This window comes from Moschus berezovskii, chromosome 6 (genome assembly GCF_049115385.1).
Source record: "Moschus berezovskii isolate FMDL1 chromosome 6, NW_MosBer_1.0, whole genome shotgun sequence".
Taxonomy (NCBI): Eukaryota; Metazoa; Chordata; class Mammalia; order Artiodactyla; family Moschidae; genus Moschus; species Moschus berezovskii.
The window spans coordinates 62325674-62349319 of record NC_142465.1 but is presented as its reverse complement, the minus strand read 5'-3'; the positions used below and the strand labels follow the sequence as shown (position 1 = coordinate 62349319).

General features: G+C 55.0%; 2 protein-coding genes and 1 long non-coding RNA gene across 11 annotated transcripts in view; 1 reads left to right on the top strand and 2 right to left on the bottom strand.

Moving 5' to 3' along the window:
• Positions 1-390: 390 nt before the first annotated feature.
• Positions 391-16770, bottom strand: ANKRD52 (ankyrin repeat domain 52). Its single transcript, XM_055394631.2, has 28 exons — positions 16614-16770; positions 16221-16304; positions 15686-15764; positions 15422-15492; positions 14228-14428; positions 13646-13733; positions 13386-13528; positions 12871-13083; positions 12541-12619; positions 12173-12287; positions 11982-12064; positions 11756-11873; positions 11459-11527; positions 11119-11259; positions 10958-11038; positions 9751-9862; positions 9475-9546; positions 9025-9226; positions 8690-8777; positions 8496-8613; positions 7569-7788; positions 7293-7380; positions 7101-7184; positions 6850-6995; positions 6552-6634; positions 6265-6347; positions 5989-6080; positions 391-5582 (listed from the first exon to the last, which is right to left on the bottom strand). The coding sequence occupies exons 1-28, from the start codon at positions 16638-16640 to the stop codon at positions 5332-5334; spliced, it is 3231 nt and encodes a 1076-aa protein (XP_055250606.1). The 5' UTR covers positions 16641-16770; the 3' UTR covers positions 391-5331.
• A 418-nt stretch (positions 16771-17188) lies between these two features.
• LOC148777631 (uncharacterized) lies at positions 17189-20696 on the bottom strand. Its single transcript, XR_016037621.1, has 3 exons — positions 20293-20696; positions 19719-19791; positions 17189-19125 (listed from the first exon to the last, which is right to left on the bottom strand). It is a non-coding gene; the product is annotated as an uncharacterized LOC148777631 (long non-coding RNA).
• A 1448-nt stretch (positions 20697-22144) lies between these two features.
• COQ10A (coenzyme Q10A) overlaps positions 22145-23646 on the top strand; it is a 13069-nt gene continuing 11567 nt past the window's right edge. For 7 of the 9 annotated variants that reach the window (XR_016037619.1, XR_016037618.1, XR_016037616.1 and 4 more), the window contains exons 1-2: positions 22145-22468; positions 23022-23168. Coding sequence is in view for 4 of the 9 variants with exons in the window: in XM_088837094.1 (XP_088693220.1) it covers positions 22347-22468; positions 23022-23168 (269 nt within the window). In the remaining 5 variants the exon portion in view is untranslated. The remainder of the gene's footprint in view (positions 22469-23021; positions 23169-23646) is intronic. The other 2 variants (XM_055396483.2, XM_055396480.2) reach the window with 2 other exon arrangements.

The window sequence follows — 23646 nt, the reverse complement described above, 5'->3', positions numbered from 1 at the left end:
ACTACGACAGTTGTACTTGCACCAAAACAGCATAGAAAACGGGGATGTGGCAGGAGAAGGGCTCAAAGCAGGTAGCGGGAGGGAGGGCCTGGAGGGTGCAGGACGCATGGGTCTGGTCTGCGGGGAAGAGCTTTGTGCTTCAGCCCAGAGGAAGGGGCGGGTTGGGTCGGGACGATGCACCAAGGTCCCCACTTCTCCCTGCTGCCCTCAGCACCCTGGGGATGCAGGCATCCGGGCAGGGCTGCCCTTTATTGCTGCCCACCAGTATTAAACACCCCGCCCCCACCACACACACCGACCCCAACGCTAGCACCACAGGTGAATCCAGGGCAGGGAGAAGGGCAGGCGGGGAACATTGCTTAGAGAAAGATTCAACTAGAATCCAGTGAATTGTGCTCAGTTCTCTTTACTTCCTACAACCGAGTACATGGGTCACAGGGTGGCGGGTGCAACAGGACACGGGACGCGCCCCTCGGTGCCCCCAGCACACCCTTGCACACAGGATGGTGGTGTCTGCAGCATCACAGGTCATGCAGGGCACAGGGAAGCGGAGGCTCACACACACAGAGACGCCCACAGCGGGTACCAGACGGAGAACACCCCTGAATATACACAGCTGTACACAGGGAACCCCCAGGTCCCCAACCCAACCCTCTCCCCTGTCTTGCCGTCCCCCAGGCAGGAGGAACTGTATTGCTTTGAGAGAGCCACCCTGGGGGCTGCTCTGCCAGGCACCCTCCCCCCCACCCACCCCCATTTTGGCACATCTGCAAGACACGCGGCAGCAAGAGTAGGCACCCTCCCTCCCAGGCTTATGTGGCCGGGAGTTGAGGAAGGGGGCAGGAGATTTCATCCGCCATCTTTCCCCTAGCCCTTCCCAAACCCCTAGCAAACCCACTCCAGCCAGAACCCACCCCACCCCCCAAAACACACACACACAAAGCTGAGCTACCCAGGAATACAGAGGAATGAGGAGATTGTCCGGGACGGGAGCAGAGGCGGGGTGGGGGAAAAAGGACTGGAAGCAGAGACCCCGCCCTGGTGTGGGGTAAGACTGGCACACAGCTACTTTAGTGCAATTGGAGAGGGTGCCCAGAGTGAGGGATGGAGGCGGGAGGGGTGAAGCCAGGCTCCCCAGGGAAAGGGCCTGGCAGGAGCGAGCGCGGGCCCAGGGCAGACCCTCTCAACCCTGCCACCCTCGGCCCTCCCGAATGCAGTGACAGCGTCCCCCTCACACCTAAGTGGGCAACAGCAGCCTCAGTCAGTACCTTCAAGTAATTCATAGAGCAGACCCTCCCCACCCCAGCTTCCTCCCATCTCTGGGATTTGGTCGCTTCTCTAGGGGTTGGGTCGGGAGGAGGGGGTCCCCAAGTCAGACCCTTCCCTCTCTACCTCCCTCTTCCCAGACCACTGGGCTTGGTCCTCAAAGATCCTTCCCCTCAGCTCTTGCCCGATCTGGGTCAAGGCTGAGGGCTGGAGCCACCACAATTAGACGGGAAGGGGCTGCTTTACTCCTTATCCCTCCTTCAAAGGTAGGGTTCAAACTAGGTGGGTTGGGGCCCCGTACTGGTTTGCCCCGAGAGGAGGGGTTCTGGGCTAGGGTCTGTAAGGCTATTTTCCTTTGCGGCAGGAAGAGGAGGTGGGAGAATGAACACTGGGTGTGGGGAGAGGGTGAGAAATGGCAGAGACGGAGGGAGGAAGGGGCCACCCTCCGGAGCACAGTCCCCGGAGCCACTCGGACCAAGTCACACTCTCGCACGCAAGACCCCGAGCGTGCCTCTCCCAGTGCCGCCAGCCTGGCCCCAACGCCCCCTCCCAAGACCCCACGGGAGGTTTGGAGAGGCACACAGCTGCAGAACCGTTCACTCTGGCCCCACGCCCCCCACCCCACCCTGCCTCTTCTCCCCTCCTAGGTCCAAGGAGGAAGAAGGTGCTCGGGTGGGCAGACAGCGGTGGAAACAGTATTGAGTTTTCCTTTGGTTACATATTGAAGGCAAAGGTGAGCTGGACTTACAGTCAAAACGGATAGGGGTGAGGAAGGAAGAGGGGCCATGGCTGGGGTTGGAGAGGGAGGCAGGCCCTCCTCAGCCCCTCCACCCCAAGGAACACATGTCTAAGTGGGGTGGCAGTCCCTCCGTCTCATCTCTCCCACCCCCCACAGCACCAAACAAAAGGAGAAGCCCCCTCCCCCAGGGGCTGCTCCCCACCCCAACCTGGGCTGTACATTCAGTGGTTTTCAGCAGTCCTATGGCTCAGGGGGCCACGGGGTGGGGGAGGTGGCCCGTCAGTCTCAGCTGGACAGTGGCAGTGACCCGGGTCTGTTGGTCCATCCAGGGACCCACAGTTTGTGCCATGTGTTTTTCTGAAGGATAGTACACAACCCTACCAAAGCCACCGCCCAATCAGAAACATCTCCCCAAAAATCAGAAACTAAAAACTGGCTCTTTCCATCTCGCCCTCTGATTCACACGTCTGTTTCCCTGTCTCCTATGTAGCCCTCGCTCTGTCCCCTTTGCTGGGACCTGGGGCGGCTCCCAGGGTCCTCACTTAAAATAGGCCTTTTCTCAAAAGTGCTTATTACTTGAAGCAAGTGCTTTAGAGCTGCAGTGGGGAGAGGGGGACAGGGAGAGGGAGGGCGAAGGGAAGGAGACGATTCCTCCCCGCCCTACCTCCTTAAGATTGAGGGGGGCATTCTGCCTGGTTGATTTCTCCGCACCCGTTTAAGTCAAAGAGGTTTAAAACAAAAACCCAAAAACTTAACATTAAAATAAATATGCAGTGGCCATGAGAATGGTCAAAATGCTTCAAAAGACACTAGGGGCTGGGGAGCCCGGGGTGGGGTGTGGGATTTCCTTTGGCATAAGGGAGGAGGCTGCCCGGCCTCCCGGCCTCCTCACAGCCACACGAGGAGGACAGAGGACTCCCCATGGCCTGCCCCAGCACTGCTGATGGTGTGCCAAAGGCACGGCAGGGACTGGGCAGTCACCAGAAATCTCATCTAGCAAAACCACGGGGCTCCTGACAAACACTCGAGTCTTCCTGTCGTCACCAGACACTGATGAAGGAGAACACGACTGCAATCCCGAGAGTCTTCTCCAGAGGACCCATCTCCCTGCACCCCCTGCCCCCCCCCCACCACCAATCCCAGCACCAAAATGAGGGGGAGGGAGCGGAACAGAAAGAAGGAGAGAGAAGTGAAGTCAGGGGCAAGCTCTGCAGAACCAGCAGGACGGGGGCAGGGTGGGGGTGGGGGGGCTGCAGCCCTTAAGAGAGGTCACGTTGATTGTCGTCGAGGGGAGGACAGGGTGCGCAGGGAGGTGGGCAAGAGGGGCATTGCAAGGCCCTTTGGCTTTGAAAATAAAGACTACAACTAAAAGCTGCACACTCCTTCTCACCAATAATGGTCATTTGGAAGCTTTGAAATGGTTTAGGAACTGAGGGTTGGGGGAAGCAAGACACGGGGCAGGGGCGGGCGGGGAGAAAAGGGAGCAAGACAGAAAGAGTAAGGACTGGGACGAACACCCCAGGCTTCGGGAAACCAGCATGAGGTATGGTGAAGGGTGTCTGCGAGGGAGTGGGGTGTCCCTGGGATGTCCCCCCTCCCCTCAGCCCACCCCAGGCAAGGGCGGCCAGACTTGCGGCGGACACAACTGAAAAGGGTGTAAAAGATTGTGACTAAAGCAAGCACGGGTGGGGGAAGGAGACTGAGGGGACCCCCCCGCCCCGTCCCGGGGGTAGGCCCTGTACTGTGTAAACGAAGCCTGTCCAGTCCTCCGGGGACAATACTGATGGCGGCCAGACTGGGCGAGGATGCGCTGGGGTAGGGGGAGGGCAGGACCTCTATTCAAGTTCTGTGTCTTGGCCCCTGGCTGAGGTATTGAGTGTGAGGAAGGGAGCGCTGGGCTAAGGGAGCGGGTCCCACTGTCCAGGAGGCTGAGCTAGGAGATGGACGGACAGGGCGTCTGAAGGGACCAGGGCCAAATTCAATGCTACATGTAGAGAGAAAACTGCCCCCTCCTCGCTCCAGGCCAGTTTGGCTTATAGGGTGCAACGTCGGGACATCTCCTCAGTGCAGCCCTCAGATTGATCCCTTCTCTCCCAGCTGCTGGGAAGGCAGGAACCAAGCCCCAGTAGACGCAGACCTTCCTCCTGTCACCGGAGGAGACGCCTGGGCCCCTGAGCAGCCACGGTCCCTAGTCTGCCCTGTCCCTCCATCTTTGGCTTCAGATCAGGAGTGACTGGGGGCAGTGGGTACTCTTGGACATCACCGAAGGCGGCAGCAGGTGGGGTGGGGTGGGGGCAGAGAGCAACTGTGGGACTGCGGGACACAGGAGGAAGAACAGTCTCTCCCTCCACATGCATGCAAACACATGCCTGAAACACAGAGGACAGACTAGGGCTGTGGTTTTGAAATGGACAGGAAATTAATTTGTTTCTTCCCCTAAAGGATAAAATGCTTACTTAAAAATTCATGACAAGCCTCAAAGTCAAGGGAGGGGAGAGCCAGAGAGGGAATGGCCACAGGCTCCGCCCTCCCAAAAGAAGTTAAAAGAAAGAAGCAGGGTGGGGGGGGTTGTTAAAGTGCGTGGTTAGGAGGCCAGGCCAGGAGAGGGCTGGGGGAGGGGTGGGGCAGGCTGTGGGGGCAATGCCAGCCCTTGATTTGCATACGAGGAGCCGGGAGAGTGCAGGATTGGGGCCCAGGTACAGTAGTTGCTGCTTCAAGTGTTTTGCATTTGAACTTTAGGGGTGATGGGATACAGAAGTAGGGGAAAAGCTCCAGGCCCCAGTGCTAAATACCCTCCCCCCTCGTCCACTAGCTGCCCCTGAAGGGGGAGGGGGACACCCCCAGAGTGCTCACACAGTACCAGAAATTAAGGCTTCTCACTGCTGCGGGGATGGAGGGGCCGGCCGAGCAGGGAGGCAGTGATGGGTATGGAAGAGGAGGCAGGGATCTGCCTGGCAGGGGCAGGGGGACGGGGACTGAGGCGAGTCAGAAGGAAGAGTAAGGGGCAGCGGGCGGCAGAAGGGGGAACTGAGAGAGCAGATGGAAGAGAGGGGTGCCAGGCAGCGAGCAATCATTCTGGGACACTTGGCAGAAGGGGTTGCCCTGGGGGTACCAAGGGCCTGGGGTGCTCCCTGTTGGTCCCAGACCCCTGCCAGGCCAGGATGGTGTGGCAAAGGGGTGAGCAGCTGCTCCCCAGTGCTTTTTCCCCACTCCACCCCCCCAACCCAGTCGTGTTCTCCTTTAAAGTGCCCTAAATGTATAGACTTTTTCTAAATAAATAGAATAAGATATCAAGCCACCGGCAGGGGGAGGGACACTGGAGGGGGCTACTCGGAGTAGCAGCCATCTAACCCAATGGCGCCATGCCGCTCCTGGCTGTAGGGGCAGGAGGCCCCGTGGGGCAGGGCACCGCAGCCACCCACCGTCTTGGCTGCCGCGATGCCGCAGTTCTTGAGCAGGCTGAAGCTGAAAGGACTGACAGCGTCCTTGGGTGGGAAAGGCTTCATGGTGGAAAGGATCAAGGCCAGACAGTCTGCCACATCTTTGTTGGGGGCGCAGGCCAATGCTGGGGTGTGACCTGCGGGGCAAAGGGGAGAACTGAGCCCAGAGTCCTGTATTCCTGGGCCCCCTCCACCCACACCGGGCCCTGAATGCTCTTCTCTGTAGAGGGGAGCCGAGGCAGGCAAGCACCCCACAGGGTCACAATCGGGCGCTATAAGGGCCCCGGGAGGCTGACAGGCAGGCTGTCCAAGTGAGGGGCAAAGAGCAGAGCCTGGGGGACAGGAGGCTGAGGTGTGCGGGAGGTCGTCCTGAGGACCCTGCAGGCTCCACCTAGTTCCGTCAGACTCCCCTCAGAGACTCTAGCGTATCGGTGTTGGGTCCCTGCTCTGAAGAGTTCCCTTGGGAAGAAAATCCAGTTTATTAACCAGCCAGGTTAAGAAGTCACCTCCTGAAGAACGTCCCCGACTCCAGACCCCACCCACCTTCTTCATCCACAGCCAGCACGGTGGCCCCACGACTCAGCAGGGCCTGCACCACAGAGGCTAGGCCATTCCGGGCAGCAATGTGTAGTGGCCTTGGAAGAAAGGAAGAAAGGGGGAGTGTGAAGTCAAGGGGGTGGCAAGCTGCCCTTCCACCCTCAGCCAGAGCAGCCATGCTGCCGGGCGAATACTGTGAGCTCCTGGAATGGGCAGCAGCCTCCTTTCCACCTCACCTGGCCCCTACCCCTCAGCCAAGAGCCCCCTACCCCAGGCACTCACATCTGCAGCGCGTTGTTGGTAGCATTGATAAGGCCAAGGTCTTGGGTTTCTGCCAGGATCATGAGGGCACACTTCTCATGGCCCTGAGGGATGGGGGCAGAGAGTGAGGGCTGGAGAAGTGGAAGCCTGACCACGGGAGCTGAGGAGGGTGGCAGGGGTACACAAAGCTGCCCCACCAGGCAGACAGTCAGGACAATCCTGACTTCCCCTGAGCCCTCTCACTGGACCCAGGTCTTTCATCAGGCCCTGCCCCATACAGAGACCCCAACCAGCACCGCAGATGGTACCTTGCTACAGGCCAAGTGGAGGGCAGTGTTCTTGTTCTCATCCAGCACAGTAAGGTCTGCCTTCCCTCGATATAGCAGAAATTCTACAAGAGAAGGGAGGCAGAGAGGGGTGACGCTCCCTTCCAGAGCTGGGCCAGACTGGCTCTCCCTGCTCTTGTCTGCACATGTTTTGCATCCCCTCTGCAGAGGGTGAAGCATCCAAAGACATGCCTCCTGCCTCAACCCCCACCGGCAGGGCTGACTCATCTCGTGAAAACCCAGGGGGAGTACCTCCCATCCACATGGGGCCCCTACACACCCACAGCTGCAGTCTGCCCATTCTCAGCCGCTGTCATGAGCGCAGTGCGGCCAGTGTGGTCCGTGGCGTTCACCTCGGCTTGGTGCTGCAGCAGCATCCGGAGCCCAGAGACGTTGTCCGCGAAGGCAGCGGCGTGAAGAGGGGTCCTGTGGGGAGGGGTCAGGGCAGAGTGAACCGGGGGGCCCTTTCTCCTGAGCAGAGAGAAGAAGCTAGGGGCAGCAGAGGCATCTCCCAAGCCTCCTGCCACTCACCGTCCTTTGGCATCTCGGCTGTTCACAATCTTGGCACCCAGAGCTCCCAGCAGCATCTCTGTGGTGCTGTCCTGGTTATTAATACTGGGGGAAGAGGAAGGGTAAACAGGAGGGGCATGGGGAAACAGACGGTCTGTCTTGTGCCCACATCACAGACCCTGGGGTGGGGCCAGGGCGCAGGAAGGGACTTACACTGCACAGTGCAAAGGAGTGAAGGGGTTTCCTTCCAGATATGAAAACGGGCTGTGTTCAAGTAACAACTCCAGACAATCTTCGTGTCCTGGGGACGAAGAGGCAAGAGTGGTGATGGAGAGAAATGACACCACGGCCCCTTCCATTGGCCCTGTCCCATCTCTTGACACCCCATTCTACTTCCAGATCTGAAGCAACTCACGAGTCCTTGCCTGCCCTCCCCCACACCCCTCCACCCCCATCTCAGCTGTCCCCACAAAGGCCCCAGAGCCACACCAGTGTAGGAGGCCCAGTGCATGGGCGAGTATCCGCTGTAATCCACCCCGGTATCCAGGGGGTCTGTGGACAGGGCGGCCTGCAGCAGGGTCCGCAGCACTGCGGTGTGGCCACAGGCTGAGGCCAGGTGAATGGGCGTGCGGCCCTTGAAGTCTCGGCACAGCACAAATGCGTCGTGGTCCAGCAGGGCAGCCAGGCAGTCCTCACAGCCAGTCACTGCCTGCGGGTGACGTGGGGGTGTCAGTCCTGAGGCTGGCCCAGGAGTAAGAACCGCTTCCCGGGCTCCAATCCTTGTCTTTGCAACAGTGATTCTAAGTATTGTTTAGTCGCTAAGTCATGTCCCACTCTCTGCGACCCCATGGACTGCAGCATGCCAGGCTTCCCTGTCCTTCACTATCTCACTGTCTTCAAACTCAGGTCCATTGGGTGAGTGACGCCATCCAATCATTTCATCTTCTGTTGCCCCCTTCTCCTGCCCTCAGTCTTTCCCAGCATCAGGGTCTTTTCTAATAATTCTAAGTATTAAGGATCAGCATCTCCTTCCCTGATTCTATGCCATTAGACAAGCAAGATAGTGAGAGTTAACGCTGGCCCTCTGCAGCGGGAGAATAAGGAGTCAAACAACCCCACTGGATGAGGAGGAGACAGCTTTAGGGCAGATGATGGTGGAGAAGGACCGGGGTAGTGGCATCATTATCAAACACGAGATGGCCAGCTGGGGACCCTGGGCAGAGTCTGGGCGGTGAGCAGATGACTACACATGATCACAGAGCAAGGTAATCAGGAAGATGAACTGCGGGCATCAGATCCTCATCCTGGAGCAAGCACGCTAAGACTCCGGCCCACCTACTAGACAATCTGATATCCTACTGTGCGCTCCTGTGTCTGAGCCCTTCTGTCAGCAACCCCGCCCCAAAGCCCACTCACCCCACGGTGGAGGGCGGTGCGGCCCCGGAGGTCAGCAGCGTCAGCCGTGGATCCTTTCTCTAGCAGCAGATGGACGCAGTCCACGTGGCCATTCATGATGGCCAGCATCAGTGGGGTTCTATAGAGGGGGCGGGGAAAGGGTGAGGGGCTGGCAGGGTGGAGAACCCTGCACCCCACCCCCAGCCCACACTCACTGTCCATAGGCATCCATGACATCCGTGATGTCAGCGCGTTCCCCACTGTCGATCAGCAAGTGCAGGGAATCAGTGTGGCCAGAGGCAGCTAGGTGAAGAGGGGGCCTTCAGTGTCGGGCATGGTCGGGGAAGAAGACCGGGTGGAGGGTGGAGGTCATGGGAGGACGTGGGGTAGGGAGAAGTCTTGGGGGAGAGTCAGGACTTGAGGTTTCCATCCTCCTTGCCCTACCCTATCTCAACCCCAGTCCCTTCAGGGTTCTGCAGGGAGCTGGGGACCAGTTCCAGAGGAGGCCTGGGGTGGCAAGGGGAGGGAGCAGCCCGAAGGGCGCCCTTACCAGCAGCATGCAGGGGAGTCCACTTGCGTTTGCGCTCCTTGATGAGGGCAGAGGCGCCGTGGGCCGTTAGCACCTCCACACACTCAGTAGAGCCTCGCTCAGTGGCCAGGAAGAGCGCGGTCCGGCCCTTGTGGTCCCTCACGTCCAGGTTCACCAGCGTCTCAGCCAGTGTCTTCAGGGCTTCACAGTGACCGTTGTAGGCCTGGAGGAGTGTGGGAAATCCATGGATGAAGCTCCAGACATGGCTCCACTCTGCTCTTGGGGCCCACGGGGAGACTCTGGGCAGCAGGCCTCCCCGTGAGCTCCTTGGGCCCCTCTCAGACCACTGCCTGCTTGCCACATCCCCACGAGAAGGCAGAAGCAAGGACGGATTCACACGTGCTGGTACCTGTGAGCCGGCCTGGGGCGGGTGGGGACAGGGAAGGCAAGAGGAAAAGACCTGGGACTCACAGCTAAGTGCAAAGGGCTGACTGGAATGGTGCTCTCTACATCCTCCAGGCAGTTAAAGGACATTTCTAAGAGCTGCAATGGACAGAACAGGAGGTGCTGAGGTTCTGGTATTCCCAAGACATCACCCTTGACTCCACCCACAGCAGTCCCCGAAGTCCCTGGATCTAAAGACCACACTGAATTCAACCACCCGCAGCCTGAGAATCCAGGCACAGAAGAGGACTGCGTGCTGGGCCCTGCCCTGCTCCCATTCCCCACACCAGGTCCCACACGTACCAGTTCGAGGTTCTGTCTATTGCCATAGGCGGCTGCATAGTGCACAGCTGTGTAGCCCTGCCTGTCCCGCAGGGAGGGGTCTGCACCGTTATCCAGTAAGAATTCCAAACAGCTGGGGGACAGGAGCAGATGGTGAGGAAGGGACAGGCCCAGCCAGGGAGGGTACAGTTTGGGAGGAGCAGAGGAGAGGGCAAAGGAGTCCCTCCAGGCTGAGCTGGCCTACGTCCACCCCCAACTCTTAGTAGGCTAACTCCGGCCCCTTTGACCCCAGACCCAGACCCACCACCTCCAGGTCTGCCCTGAACCACTCTAGCTTCAGTGCCCTCCTCGACCCTTTGAATGCGCTCCGAGAGACCCTGGAGCAGAACCCTCAGTTACCCACCTGCTGATTGACACACTCTTCCCCACCTCCAGGAATACTGATCCCTGCTTTCTCCTCCTAGCCCATCGGGAAAAGGCCTGCTCATCTCACACTCACTCCCAGCATCCTCTTCTGTGGGAGGCCCTCCCCAACTTTCCCACTCTCACAGATCAGTAGTAACTCTGCTAGTAGTAATATTAATACTGCATTTAACATTTACAACGTGTCAAACACTGTTTTAAACACTGCATGTGTAGTAAATCACTTAATCCTCACAATGATCCTTTGAGGTAGATACTGTTCTTATCCCTACTGTGTCTGAGGAAACTGAGTCCCAGAGAGATTAAGTTACTTGCCAGAAGTCACAGTTACAAGTTAGGCCTCTCAGATTTTAAATATCTTTTTTTGCTGTTGTTGTTCAATAAATAAACCTTTTATAACAGTCTTAAAGAAAAATTATGAAGATAATAGAGAGTTCCCATATATTTGTCACCCAACTTCCTCTACTATTAACATCTTACACTAGAAGGTATAAAGTGCAGAAACTTGGGGTAATTCATCTTTTATCCTCAACACCTAGAACAGTACTTGGTGTACCTATTAAGTAAATACTCATTTAATGCTTGAGGAATAAATGAATTTGTGTTTGGCTTTTCTGATCCTCTCAAGAAGACCATCCATTTCTTGAAGGAAGGAAGTATCTCTCCACTTCTGTCTGTACCCACGGTGCTTGGTCCAAGATTAAACTCAGGGTACAAGGCAGCAGCAGACAGTGGTGGGAGAATAACAGGACGGGAATCTGCACTGCTGGGGAAGCGCAGCCCAGGGGTCTTCTCTGCTACTCACAAGAAGGCCTCCTTCCTGCGGGACTCCTTCAGGGGCTCATCCTCTTCAGCATCATGGCTGGAAGATGAGTGGGGCTCCGCCCTGGTGGAGGAGAGTGAGGAAGTCTGGCGGGGTGCTCAGGGAGGAGAGTGGGGCTGAGAAGAACCGAGAGGGCGCCTCACCTCCTGTAGGTGTCGGAGGCGGCAGCGTAGTGGAGGGGAGAGCAGCCTTTACAGTCAGCCTCATTGACGCCGGCCCCAGCAGTCACCAGTGTGACGGCGCACTGGTAGCTGCCGTTGGCGGCTGCATAGTGCAGTGGGGTCCTGGGGAGAAGTGGAGGAGGGTGGAAAAAAGACTCAGGGGCAGGTCCAAAGGCAACCAGAGGTGCAGCCAAAAGCTGCTCTGTAACGCTCTCCTTCCTTAGTCCCCAGCTCCCCACCCTGGCCTCCATCACTTCCTCCAGCACTGTCTCTCTGATCAGGCACCCTCTCTGTATATATACACCCCTGCATGTTAACACACCTTCCAAATTTGTCTCTCCTCCTCAAGTCAGCTCCACTGCTCAACAGCAAGTTAAGACATTCAACATTCCTGAAAGGAAAAAGGGTGCAGGTTCCTGAGAGAAAGTGCTTCGAGGAGAAGCCATGGGCTTCTCCCCAGGGAGGGGCTGAGGGAGGACAGACCCGGACAGCCCTTTCTGCTGCCACTGTTCTCACCGCGAGAGGCAGGGAGCTCTGGGCAGGAAAGAAGGAGAGGTCCAGGCTGTTGCCCAGACTCCTTTGCTCAGCCTGGGAGAGAGAGAGAGGGACGAGAACTCACCCTCCAGAAGCAGCAGCATGAAGACAGGTACGGCCAAGGTTGTCAGGTGTGTTGATGTCAAACCCAGCTGAAAGCACGTGCTCGTTGCTGAGTGAGGATACGATGCTGTACAGCTGACCTGAGGGGCCAGAACAGCCGCAGGTCCCACCTGAGGGCGTGGGCCAGGGAAGGACAAGGCCCCAGGTCTCCTGCCCTCCTTCCCACCCCCAAACCAGTGAGCTCATACCTGAGGAAAGAAGCTTACGACAACAGTCAGAGAATCCAAAGAGAACAGCTAAGTGCAGGGGAAACATGTCGTGGATGCCGCGCCTGGGAGAAGGGGAGGGACTCAGTCCTCAGGGGGGACCAGCTGCAGCCCCACCACCAGCCTGGGGTCTGAGGCAGCCTGGAGGTGGGGCCAGGGGTCTCCGCACTCACCGGGCGGTATCCGCGCCGTTGGTCATGAGGGTGCTGATGAGCAGCTCGTGTCCGTAGCGAGCGGCCACGTGCAGTGGCGTGTTCCCAAATTTGTCGGCGCAATCAATCTCGCTACCTGAAAGGGGGCAGCGCGTGCACACACTGAACTAACCCTTAGGCTTCAGGCCACTCCCACAGTTAGTGAGCCACCATCTGAGGGGGGCTGGGCAGGCGGAGCTGGGCCATTTCCACAGGCGCCTTGCTCCAGAGCTCCAGGTGCCTGTCCTGACTGAAGATGGGGTGGGAGATAGAAGGAGGAAGAAGAGGGGTCTCTAGAGATGAGTTCTCTGAGGAGGGAGAAGAGGTCACAAAGTCTCCCAAGTCCGTACCGTTCTGGATGAGGATCTGGGAGCGGGTGAAACGGCCGTGAATGGCAGCCATGTGCAGAGGACTCTTCCCTTCTTTGCTCTGTGGAAACACAGCAATTTTTCCCCTAGTGCAAAGCATGGAGCGTGCCCGATTCCCTTTCCAAAGGACACATCTCTGCGGATAGGGTGACCATAGGGACATCTTCTCAACCCACTTTCTCCTGGGAAGGTCTGGTCAATTCAGGACACAAGCAGACGACTCCCCAGAGAATTATTCAGAGGGGAAGATACAGTCAGCACCCCCAGAGCCAGGTCCTCTCCCCCTAGTCCCAGACTCTTCCCTTCAGGCACCTGGTAGTTGACATCCGCCCCGTTATTGACCAGCAGCTCCAAGCACAGCGCGCCATTGGTGGAGACTGCAGCCACATGCAGCGGCGTGAAGCCCTTGTCGTTTGGCTGGTTGACATTGGCTCCTGCATTCACCAGCTCGATAGCCACAGCATCCTGGCCCAGGTAGCAGGCGATGTGCAAAGCTGTGTTTCCAAAAGCGTTGGGCTCATCAATCTGGATTTCCAGGGGTGAGGGCCAGGGGATAAGGGAGGTATCAGTTTAAACAAAGTGGAAGCCAGCACAGATAGCCTAAAGAGTCCCAGAAATCCAACAATGGCCTCAGGCTCCTAAGGTTCCCAACCCAGAGACTGAAAGCACTTCTGCTTAAGACAAGCATTATTCAGATCCTCTCACCACATCCCCCCAACTCCCCAAACCACACCAGGAGCCCCATCACCCTCCCATCTCCTGAAGAGATTCTGAACTCCAGCTCACTGGCCTCCCCCTGAACCCCCCGCCATGCTCTGCACCCTGACCTCAGCCCCCATCCGGAGCAGGTACTTCACCACTTCAATCTGGCCACTGGCAGCAGCTGTATGGAGCAGCCCATAGCCCTTGCGGTCCTTGCAGCCGAGGTCTGCACCCCGTGCCACCAGCAGTTTCAGGACCTCCAAATGCCCTGGGAAGGGAGCATATGCTCTCAAGGATGTGACAGGTAAGCACCTCCAAAGTCTGCAACCCCCCATCCCTGCCGGAGGAACCCCAAATCCTGCTCATCCCCTGATTCTCCTCTCACCTAGAAAAGCTGCCCAGTGCAGAGGCTGCCGCTCCTTTTTGTCACAAACGTTCAGGCTGGCTCCCTTATTGAGGAGCAGGTTTACAGTCTGTAGCAGGACAGCAAAGACACCTGTTCAGAGCCAGCTCCCTGTCCTCAGTGTACCTAAAAGCACCTGAAAAGGTCTCTGCTCTTGGGCAGAACAATCTGGAGAACTAGGGGGAATGGATAAAGCAGGTACTAAGGAGAACCCAGATAGATGTGGAAATCTGAGGTAAACTCAAGAGAGTCTCTTCAGGTGATCTAGTGGTTTTTTAACTCTTCCAAAGCCTTCTAAATGTGCTGAAGGACATGGACTCTCCCTTCAGAAAAAGGCACGTAGGCAAACATTTTCCATGCAGCTTCAGAGGCTTTATCACCCTCTTGAGGTCCAAGTCAAGAATTCACCTCTAACCCAACCATTCATTTGGTGCTTGAGCCCAGGTATTTATATTATTATCTGGGCTGCTGCTCCCCAGGCCTAATGGCCTGGAAGCAGGGGAAGGTGAGCGGGAAGGGAAGGAAAAAGGCAGGAAGCTGGGTGTGGCCTGGCGCGGTCCTCACCTCCAGATGCCCACTATGCACCGCATGGTGCAGAGCACTGCGCCCGCTCCTGTCGGCCACGTTGAGGCTACTCAGTAGGGGTGCCAGAGCCTCAGCACATTTAGTGGCCCGGTTGGCAGCAGCCACGTGCAATGGTGTCTGCCACAGCTTGTCCCGGGCATTCACATCTGCTGAATGTGCTAGCAGTAGTCCCAGCACCTTCTGTGGAGGGGTGGAGGATAAAAGAGAAGACAGAGGCAGAGCAGGAGATAAACCAACAGGAGATGGAGGGGCAAACCAGCCAGCACAGAACACGTGTCCCTCTCTCCCCACTACCCCAGCACAGAGTTACTCCACGTTTTTCCAACACAGTGAGCTTTTCAATACCCACTTTCCATCTTCTGGATCTTCTCTGAGCTTAAAATCTTCCCTAACTTGCTGAGGAAAACACAGATCTCTTCCTCAAGTCACCTGGTGTCGTTTCCCAACCCATACCCTGAAAATCTTCACCCACACATACAGCCACTACTGAGCAGATCCCCACACAGAGGCTCCTGACCTCCCACCACTTTTAGGAAAGATAAATGCTCCCACTACATTAATGCCCTGAATACCCCCTTCTATCCTTCCATAGGCATCAAAATCATCTCCAGAGGAGCTAAAATGCCCCTCCTGTTCACCACCAACCCCATTCCCATTCCCCAGTGGCTGGAGCCAGGGGAAGTGACTGCCAAGCCAAGAGAAGGTCATCTTTTCCCACTCTTCAGGGTTGAGGGGCCCAACTGATGAGGTATGTTTGATCCTTGCGCTGTCAACTTCCAGGCTGCCTAATGGGCAGGGATGTCACAAACCACTCTCCACCACCCCCTGCCCCTCAAGCACAAGGAAAGAAATCTTAGTGCCCAGAGGGGGGTCAGACTGCAAGGTGGCCCCCCTGGGAGGGATGAGTCACTAAGGCCTGGCAGCAGGGCCCCCTGCAGTCTGCCAGCCCAGTGTTAAGCTCTCCCCTGACGTCACATCAGCTGGCAACACTCAGCCCCCACCCCTCCCTTACCGGCCAGTTCCAGGGGTAGGAGGGAGGGGACAAGGTCTGGTCTCCCAACCTGGGGGTAGACCAACCTGTGGGGCAGTGGGCTAAGACTCTCCAACCCTTGTCATCCACCTTTAACCAACTCATCTCGTTCGGAAGGGAGAAAGGAGCGGGGAGGCCAGTACCTCATTTCGGGAGGCAGCAGCACGATGAAGAGGGGTCAGCCACAGTGTGTCCTTAGCGTTGACATTAGCACCTGTGGGGACACAATACGCTCTTTTGGTGGGAGCTGGAGAGCAGGTGGGGAAGAAAAGCCAGAATTAGGCCAGGAAATCTAGATGGAGATAGAACCTCGCCTGGACTCAGCTGGACCATCCTTGGATACAACAAAAAGGCTCCTCCCTCAGGTCCCTCCCTGGGCACCACACCTTCCAGCTCCCCACTTTCACCTGACATCAGCAGCAACTGGAGGATGGGGACATCGCCGACGTAGGCAGCAGCATGCAGCGGGGTTCGCCTCTCTTGGTCCTGATAAGGCAGAGAAGACGGGCGGCTATGGGGGTGGACTACCCGGGACCCGAAGTCTTAGTGCTCCAGGCCTTTCCCCACAACCTCTTCGCACAGGTTCTGTGGCCTCTTAAACCCCAATCCTAGGTCAAAGCCAGGACCTAGGAGGGTGGAGTCAGGGGGTCGGGGCCACCGGCAGCGAAGCAACCTCCTCCTTCCAGGAGGGGTGGGGGCGCTGCAGACACGGATGGTTCAGGAGAGAGAACGCCGTTTCTGGTCATCCTCAGCCCTACTGGTCTGTGCTCCAAGCCGGCCCTGCTCTTCATCCCCAATGTAGAGCAGTCGCCCATCCCAGGGTGGAAAGAGCTGCGGCCTCCCCCGAGCCGAACAGACACGGAGCCGCCCCACGCGTGGGGAGGGGTCCCGAACCCCAGGGCCCAGATTACCGGTTCGCCATCCTCCCTGATCTCAACTCACCAGCACATTGATGTTCTCCTTCTGCGAGAGGAGGGAACGCACTTCCTCCACATCTCGGCTAAAGATGGCCTGGACCAGGGGCGGCTGCAGGGAGAACCGGCGTTCAGGGAGCGGGCCGGAGCGGAACCGGGGAGGGGGGCGGGGGACACCGCGTTTGAGATGGGGGGCGACGCCGGAGGGGCTCCGCTCTGGGGTCCTGGCTGCAGGGGGCTTCCACGGTGTCTCCGCCGGTCGCCAGGCCCCCAAGGACACCGGCTCGGTTGAGGGGAGCGTGGCGTGGGGCGGGGCGGGAGCCCCGGGCTCGGGCCCAGCCTAGGCCGCACATCCCCGGGCTCGCGTGGCGGCGGCGGCGGGCCCTGGAAGGAGGAAGCGAGCGAGGGCAGGAGGGCTGACCTGGTCCGTGATGCTGAGGATCCCCATGGCCCGGCCCGGGCTCCGTCCGCATCGAGCTCCCGGCGGCGGCGGCGGCGGCTCCACCGGGGACACGGGGCGGCCCAGGCGGCGGCTGCGGCGGCGGCTGCGGGGAGAGCGCAGCCCCGCCTACCGGGGGGCGGGCGAGCGGGAGCCCGCAGCGCTCCCTGGCGGCCGTCGGGGGCCCGGCCGCAGGGCGCTTGCCGCGCAGGCTGCCCCGGGCCGCGGCGCCCTCCGCCCTGGCCCGGCGGTCCGAGCGGCCTGGGCGCCCCCGACCTCGCACCCTGGTTCCCCAGCTCCTCAGGCCCGCGGCGCCGGGCTCTGAGCTCCAGTCTGCAGCCCCCCGGGGATGCCCCACAAAATCCTAGCGGCAACTGGAGCCTCGGCCCTCCCGCATTGCCTTCCAAACTGAGGACCAAATGGCGGGCCAGATCTCACTCAGCCCACAATGCCTCCGCCGAGCGAACGCCTCCGGCCCGATCACACAACGCAACATTCCCCGCTGACTTGGGGAAGCAGGGCGTGGAGATCTGGGGGTTATATATGGCAATAGTCCCAGAGGCAGGGAAGGCGCGTATCTCCGCAGGCGGTGGCAAGAGTTGGGTAAAAAGGAAAGAGCAAAAGTGCCCAAGCTGCAGAGGAGGGAAAAAAAAAAAAAAACCCTCAAGGATTCTTAGCTGCAGAAAAACCCCCACAGAGAGGATAGGATAGTTAGCTGGCTAGCTGGCAACTGAAGGACTCCAAGCCCAACAGAAGGGGGCTTTTCCATTGCCTAATTACTCCACTGCCAGGTTAAAGTGGTAGGGTGGCTACATTTTAAAAGACTCATCAGTTTCTCCCCAGAAAAGGGTCGAGGTATTTCTCCACTGGAGAGACCAGAAAGCAGCTAATCAGGCAAGATCTAGATAGAGGTCAACCTTCCCAAAAAGGCAAAAAGAGAGAAGAAAAGTAGATATTGAAGAATTTATATACAGTTTATAAAAGATGATTCAGTATCCTGTGCAGAGCTCAGCAACTCAATATATGCATTCTAAGGAACACATTTAGGAAAAAAGCATAGCACGTTGTCCACCCTGTCAAAGCAGAAGTATAAAAGCCCTCCATTGCCTTCCGACAATCTATGACCCTCATCACTTTCATTATCTTGATCCCTTGAAAAATACACAAGTGCCAGTGTTTTTTCTTGGAGAGAAAAACTGGGGAACAGGGAATAAGGAATGAGAGAGAAATTTACCTGTCAGTATATACCTTTACATTTTTAAAATTTTTACCATTTTGAAAATAAAATTCACAGTTTTACTGAAAATTTACCTCTTCGAGGAAGTCTCCCCTGGTTAACAGTTTCTTTTAGTTTTGACAGGTCTCCTTAACACTTCTATACTTAGTTTACACTGTCACAATCAGGTTGTTTTGGATGTTTTTTTTCCACTTTTAAAAATTGAGATATAGTTGATGCACAATATTATATGTTGCAGATGTACAACATAGTGATTCACATTTTTCAGTTTATACTTCATTTATAGTTATTATAAAATACTGGCTATATTCTCTATATTGCAGTCACAATCAAGTTTAAATTGCACATCTTTATTGGTTTTTTCACCTTACATCTTTGACATACAGGAATCCTATGTTTCAGAAGGGGTTTTAAGCTCCTTGTTAGCCAGACTCTTCCAACATTGGACTGTATATTGGTTTTCTTTTCTATGAAAAAAGGATGCTCAAGGAGAGAAGTATATAGGAACAGACACTTAATGCTTGATGATGATGATGAAAATGAGGCTGAAGAAGTAGAAACTGAAGGTAGCTTGGAATCTGATGGATAGAGGTGCTGGGACATGTTGACTTATCTTTTGGCTTTGACAGACCTTCCAGGAAGGGCTAAGCTAGAAAATGGCCCAGAGGATGGGGAGGAGGGGACTACATGGCCTCCATTGCCCAAAATAGCTTTTGGTAACCTGAGGAATTGGAGTCAGAGGTTGAACTGGGGTCACGTGCCTGGTTCTGGCTCCTGAGTGGAAGAGAACAAGGGAGTTTGCCAGCCAGGTCCTCTGGGCAGCTGGAAGGAGGAGGAAGGGCTAGAAGAGTTATTTTTAATATTATTCAGAGCACAGAAAGAGGATTTCCCAATAGGGAAAAAAGGGATATGATGTAGGTAACACAGTTACTTCCAGGGCTCAAGGAGATGCAAGGCGTGGGGATAAGGAGGCTAGAAGTGGTCCTAAAGTCCTCTTACGCAAACTGTCCTTCTGGTGTGCACTACTGTATTCATATTTGGATAACTAAGCAGATACCTGCCTGTCTTTAAGCCTCGATTTTCATTCTTCTAACAAACGTTTGCTGAGGCTTCACCAATGAATTCAGCCCTATACTAACTGGTTTGGAGGTAGAAACTTAGAAGTAATGGTTTCAGGATTTCCCTGGTGGGCATTGGTTGGGACTCCATGCTTTTACTACCAAGGGCGAGAACTAAGATCCCAGAAGCCTTGAGGTGCTGCCAAAAAAAAAAAAGAAAAATATATGTAATAGTAGGTTTTTAAAAAAAAAGTAACAGTGTCTATTTTCGTGTTTATATTAGAAAAACATATACATGAACATGAAACAATTAGAGAATATAGAATTCAAGCTACTTTATATGGCATTATGTGTTCACAATAATGTTGAGAGATGGATTCAGTCAAGAGGGTCTTCCTGGAGGAGCTGTGTTTTGTCAGTACTTGAAGGAAGTTATTTATGTAGAATGACAGGGAAATGGAAGGAAATTGGTTGTTTTAAATACACAGGATGAACTAGGAGGAGTTTAAATGGCAATAATTACCTAATCTAATTAGTAGGGGGGACAGCGAGCAAATTGGCTTGGCAGGCCTGTTCTACCTCCTTGGGGATTCTGTAGCAGTTACCTCGGTTAAGGCATAGTGTTAATGAGGTCACAGTTTAGTTATGTATCCCAGTTAACGTGTCTTTTATCTGACCAGATCCTTACCCCCCACTCTACACAGCTGTCTCACATGTGTAAGCCTGTAGTCAGAGGGGCTGGACAAGAGAGTGGGGTTGGAAAGAGTACATTTGTCCCTCAAGATCATATACCCTTTGGAGAGTGGCTCCCCATGACCATCTTCCAACTGGAGGAAGATATGGTGTCTTGTTAGCAGGGAGGGTTCTGAGGGGGAAAGAAGAAATGTTAAGAAAAAGAAATAAGATCATTCCACAATTGGGACTGAATGTGTATATAATACAAAGTAAGGATTGAAATGCCTTTCTTGCAAAATGGCAAATGTAAGCCACAGTTCAAGGGAGGACCCCACTTCTTGAAATCCAGACGAAATAGCCCAAACTTTAAAAAATCAATCCATATCCACTGAAATCCCCCAAATAAATGCCAAAGAGTGGGGAAAGTTGGAAGGTTTATATCTGTTTTCAGGGCCTTGTTTCTGGACAAGCTGTCTCTCTTCCCTTCCAGTTACGGCAAGTCCCCTACATAAAAATGAGTTCCGTTTCGAGAGCGTGTTTATAAGTCCAATTTGTTTGTAAATCCAACAAAGTTAGTCTAGGTACTCAACTAACACAACCAGCTATATAGTACTGTATGGAAACAGGTTTATAATACTTTTCACACAAATAAAACAAAAAATAAAAGATCTTTAATCTTACAGTACAATACCTTGAAAAGTAAAGTAGTACAATACAACAGCTGGCATACCGGGGCTGGCATCATCGAGTGAACAAGCAAGAAGAGTTTCTGACTGGAGGCGGCAGAGGAGGTGAGAGATGGTAGAGCTGAATGATCGGCAGCAACTGGAGATGAGGGCGAGCTGCAATTTCACTCCTGTCTGACATTCGTGGAACAAGTTCTGGTTCTTTGCCAGAGTCAATTCTATCTACCTTCTTGAAAAAATGATCCAGTGATGACCAGGTAGTAGCTCTTTTTTTTTTTCCTCATCATACATGATTCAGTAGCACTGGATTGAATTCTGAATGGCTGCTGCAACCTTCATGTACCATTCTATATTCAGGTCCTGCACCTCAAAACTAACAGTGCCTGCTCAGATAAAGAAAGTCCCCTTGCTGTTTCCTGCATCGTGAATCTTTTTGGTTCTATTTTCACTTTTGTTTCCATTGCAATCCCTTGGTGCTTCTTAGCAGTACCAGCTACATCACCACCACTTTCACACTTGGTCATAGACATCCTGGGCTTGAAATAGATACTCTACTGTTGCCCTCTATGCAGTACTGTACAGTACACAAAAGTGCAGCCATTTATAGAGGATGCATGCACATGACAGCATACACCAGACACATGAACTACATGTGATTGGAAGTGTGCACGCACATGTGCATCTTTGAAAGTTCACAACTTGAAGCTTTATATGTAGTGGACTTACTGCAGATCCTAAGGGCAACACCATCATTAATCATTTCATTCTTCCACCCTCAACCCCAGGACAGTATGGTATGTGCTCAGTCGCTCAGTCATGTCCGACTCTTTGTGACCCCGCGTATCATAGCCCACCAGGCTCCTCTGTCCATGGAATTTTCCAAGCAAGAATACTGGAGTGGGTTGCCAGTTTCCTCCTCCAGGTGATCTGCCTCACCCAGGGATCAAACCTATGTCTCTTCCATCTCCTGCAAAGGCAGGTGGATTCTTTACCACTGTGCCATCTGGGAAGCACCAACCACACCACACTATTCAGATAAAGATTTCCTGAATGTGGAGAACATGACTAAAGATTTACTCTCTCAAGACTAAAGCAGAGAAGGGGGTTGCACTGTAATAGTGTAAACATCTTTAAATGCAATAGCAGACACCACTGTTCTTAAAGTGTCCTTCCTTTACTCCACTGTGGAGAATTGCAAGGGCTCTTATACCCACCTAGATCTAGTCTCTAATTGTTGATTTCTCTCTGTTTTTCATCTGCTCGCCCCACTTTTATCAAGAACACTTTTTCTACCCTTGTATCATGGCTGAAAGCAGTGTAGTGACATTTCCTGACCCATGAGGTCTCACCTCTATCAAGTGCACACGTTTCCAGGAAAAAATGGTTCTCTATCTACCATAAAAGGAAGTCTGGTTCTTTTCACTTCCACTGCTAGCTATAATTATTAAGAGAAAATGATGCAAAGTCTTAGCCCAGATCTTGAAACATTGATTTTCTGTCTCAGAGCACTGCACTAGGCGCTATGCTGGCTCTAAAGATGAATGGAACGTCTAACTATAAAAAAGGCAAAATATAGTACAGGCTCTAAGAGATGTGCAGAAGACCGAAAGTATCTGTTGTTGACACGGCCACTAAGCCACCTCAGTGCTTATGTATCAGGCCCGTGATTAGACCCCTCAAGTAGTTTGCCTGTTGACCTCGCTCCACCGGGCCGTGTCTGCAGCTTCTCAAATACCCACTCCAGCGCCCTCGTCCTTTCTCGCCAGAGGTGTGAAACTACATCTCCCGACAGGCCGCGTGGTCCCCTTCCTTCCCCCCTCTCCCGGTCCCGAGCCATGGCAACGGCGTGACGTGGGGGTACTGGGAGCTGCGGGAGCGGCGGGAGCGGCTTCAGTTCTAGGCTACCCGGCCGCCCGGGCGGGAGCTGGGCGAGAACAGCCACCGCCCCGCGCTCGCGGGCCCTGAATCCGCCCGACTGCGGCTAATTCTCCGCTCTCCCTCCGGAGTGAGGAGGGCGCGGCCGTTAGCAGAGCAGAGAGGGCAAGGGAGGGTCGCGCGCATGGCCTCGGCGGGCGCGCGGCGACTCCCTACCGGGACGCGCGCCGCGGCCCGGGGCTGCTGCGGCCTCTCGCTGCGCCCGGCTCCGCCCCCGGGCACTCCGCGACCGCCGGGACCAATGAGGTGAGAGGGAGGTGCGGGCGTCCGCGCTGGAGCCGAGGGATAACCCAGGACCCCGAAGTTCCGCGGTGGAGTTGCAACCCTGGCTGCAGGCGCGGTGGGAGGGCGGTGATCATACCCTGGGGTCTAATGTGTTGCTTTGGGGAAACGCTTTTGTAACTTATTCGCCAGGCAGTCCCCGAGGTGAGTGCCCAACCACATCTTGCCGGTCGCGGGTGCCCTGACATCCGCCGGCTTGCGAGGCCCCGGGGGCTGTGAGGCATCCCGAGAGTCCTTGCTTTCAGCAATAGCGTAGCCTCCGGTCAAAGGCAACTGGAGCTTCGCACGCACCCCTCTTTTTCCCATCTCCTCCCTCGGCACTGTCCTCAGCCGCCCTCGACCTTTCGCACTCGTGACTGCCTGGCCGGGGAGCCTGGCGGGCTGCAGCAGGTGCTAGGGGAAAAGCTGCCTTTGGACGACCTTCCTCTGGGATGCGCCCCTCTTCCTCTGCACCTGAGAATGGCTGAGGACCACAAGGAAAGAATCTTGACACACACTCCTTTCCTTTTGGCCTTAGATTTCCGAGCTCCTGCAGCTTCTTCTGGCCCCGGGCTGCCCAGGTCTTGGCGACTAAGTCTGGCTTACCTCCCAGCCGTTCCTTCATGGGCTTTGCTGCCCCCTTCACCAACAAGCGAAAAGCTTACTCTGAGCGTCGGATCATGGGGTGAGCATCCTTTCCTGTCCAGTATCCCTCCACATTCCTTTTCCCGACAAACAAAACACTATGTCCAGGGTAGAATGTAAGGGTAGCCGTAGTGGGCAAGGTTCATCCCTGGCCATCCCACTCTCCCCAGTGGTATTACTGATCCCTTTACCCTCCTCTGGCAGCCTTCCAACCTTAATTCCCCTCTTCTTGGTTGCTATGCAGGTACATTGTGAAACGTGACTAGAGTTGGACAATAACATAAGACAAAAGGGTATTATTTCTTTACTGACTTGACTTTAGGTATTCTGAGCAAATATGAGTTAATACTTATTGAACACTTGACTACTGCTAGCAGTTAGGCTGTTTAGGTGTTTTATCACAGATTTTCTCATTTGATCCTCTCGACAAACTTATTAATCAATTGCTATTATTATTTATGATTTGCAGAGGAGATGAATGGAGACAATAATTTTCCTAGGGCCGCTTTGTCAAAAAG

Bases quoted from the DNA above. Each gene is read 5' to 3' on its own strand.
- ANKRD52 (XM_055394631.2), bottom strand. From the start codon at position 16,640: ATGGGGATCCTCAGCATCACGGACCAG. The intron at 8,778-9,024 runs GTAAGGGCGCCC...CTCTTCACCTAG, and splicing joins GACTCCCCTGCATGCTGCTG to CTGCCTCTGGCCACACTGAT. The intron at 6,635-6,849 runs GTGTGTAGGGGC...CTTCTCTTGTAG, and splicing joins TGGGCAGACTGCAGCTGTGG to AATTTCTGCTATATCGAGGG.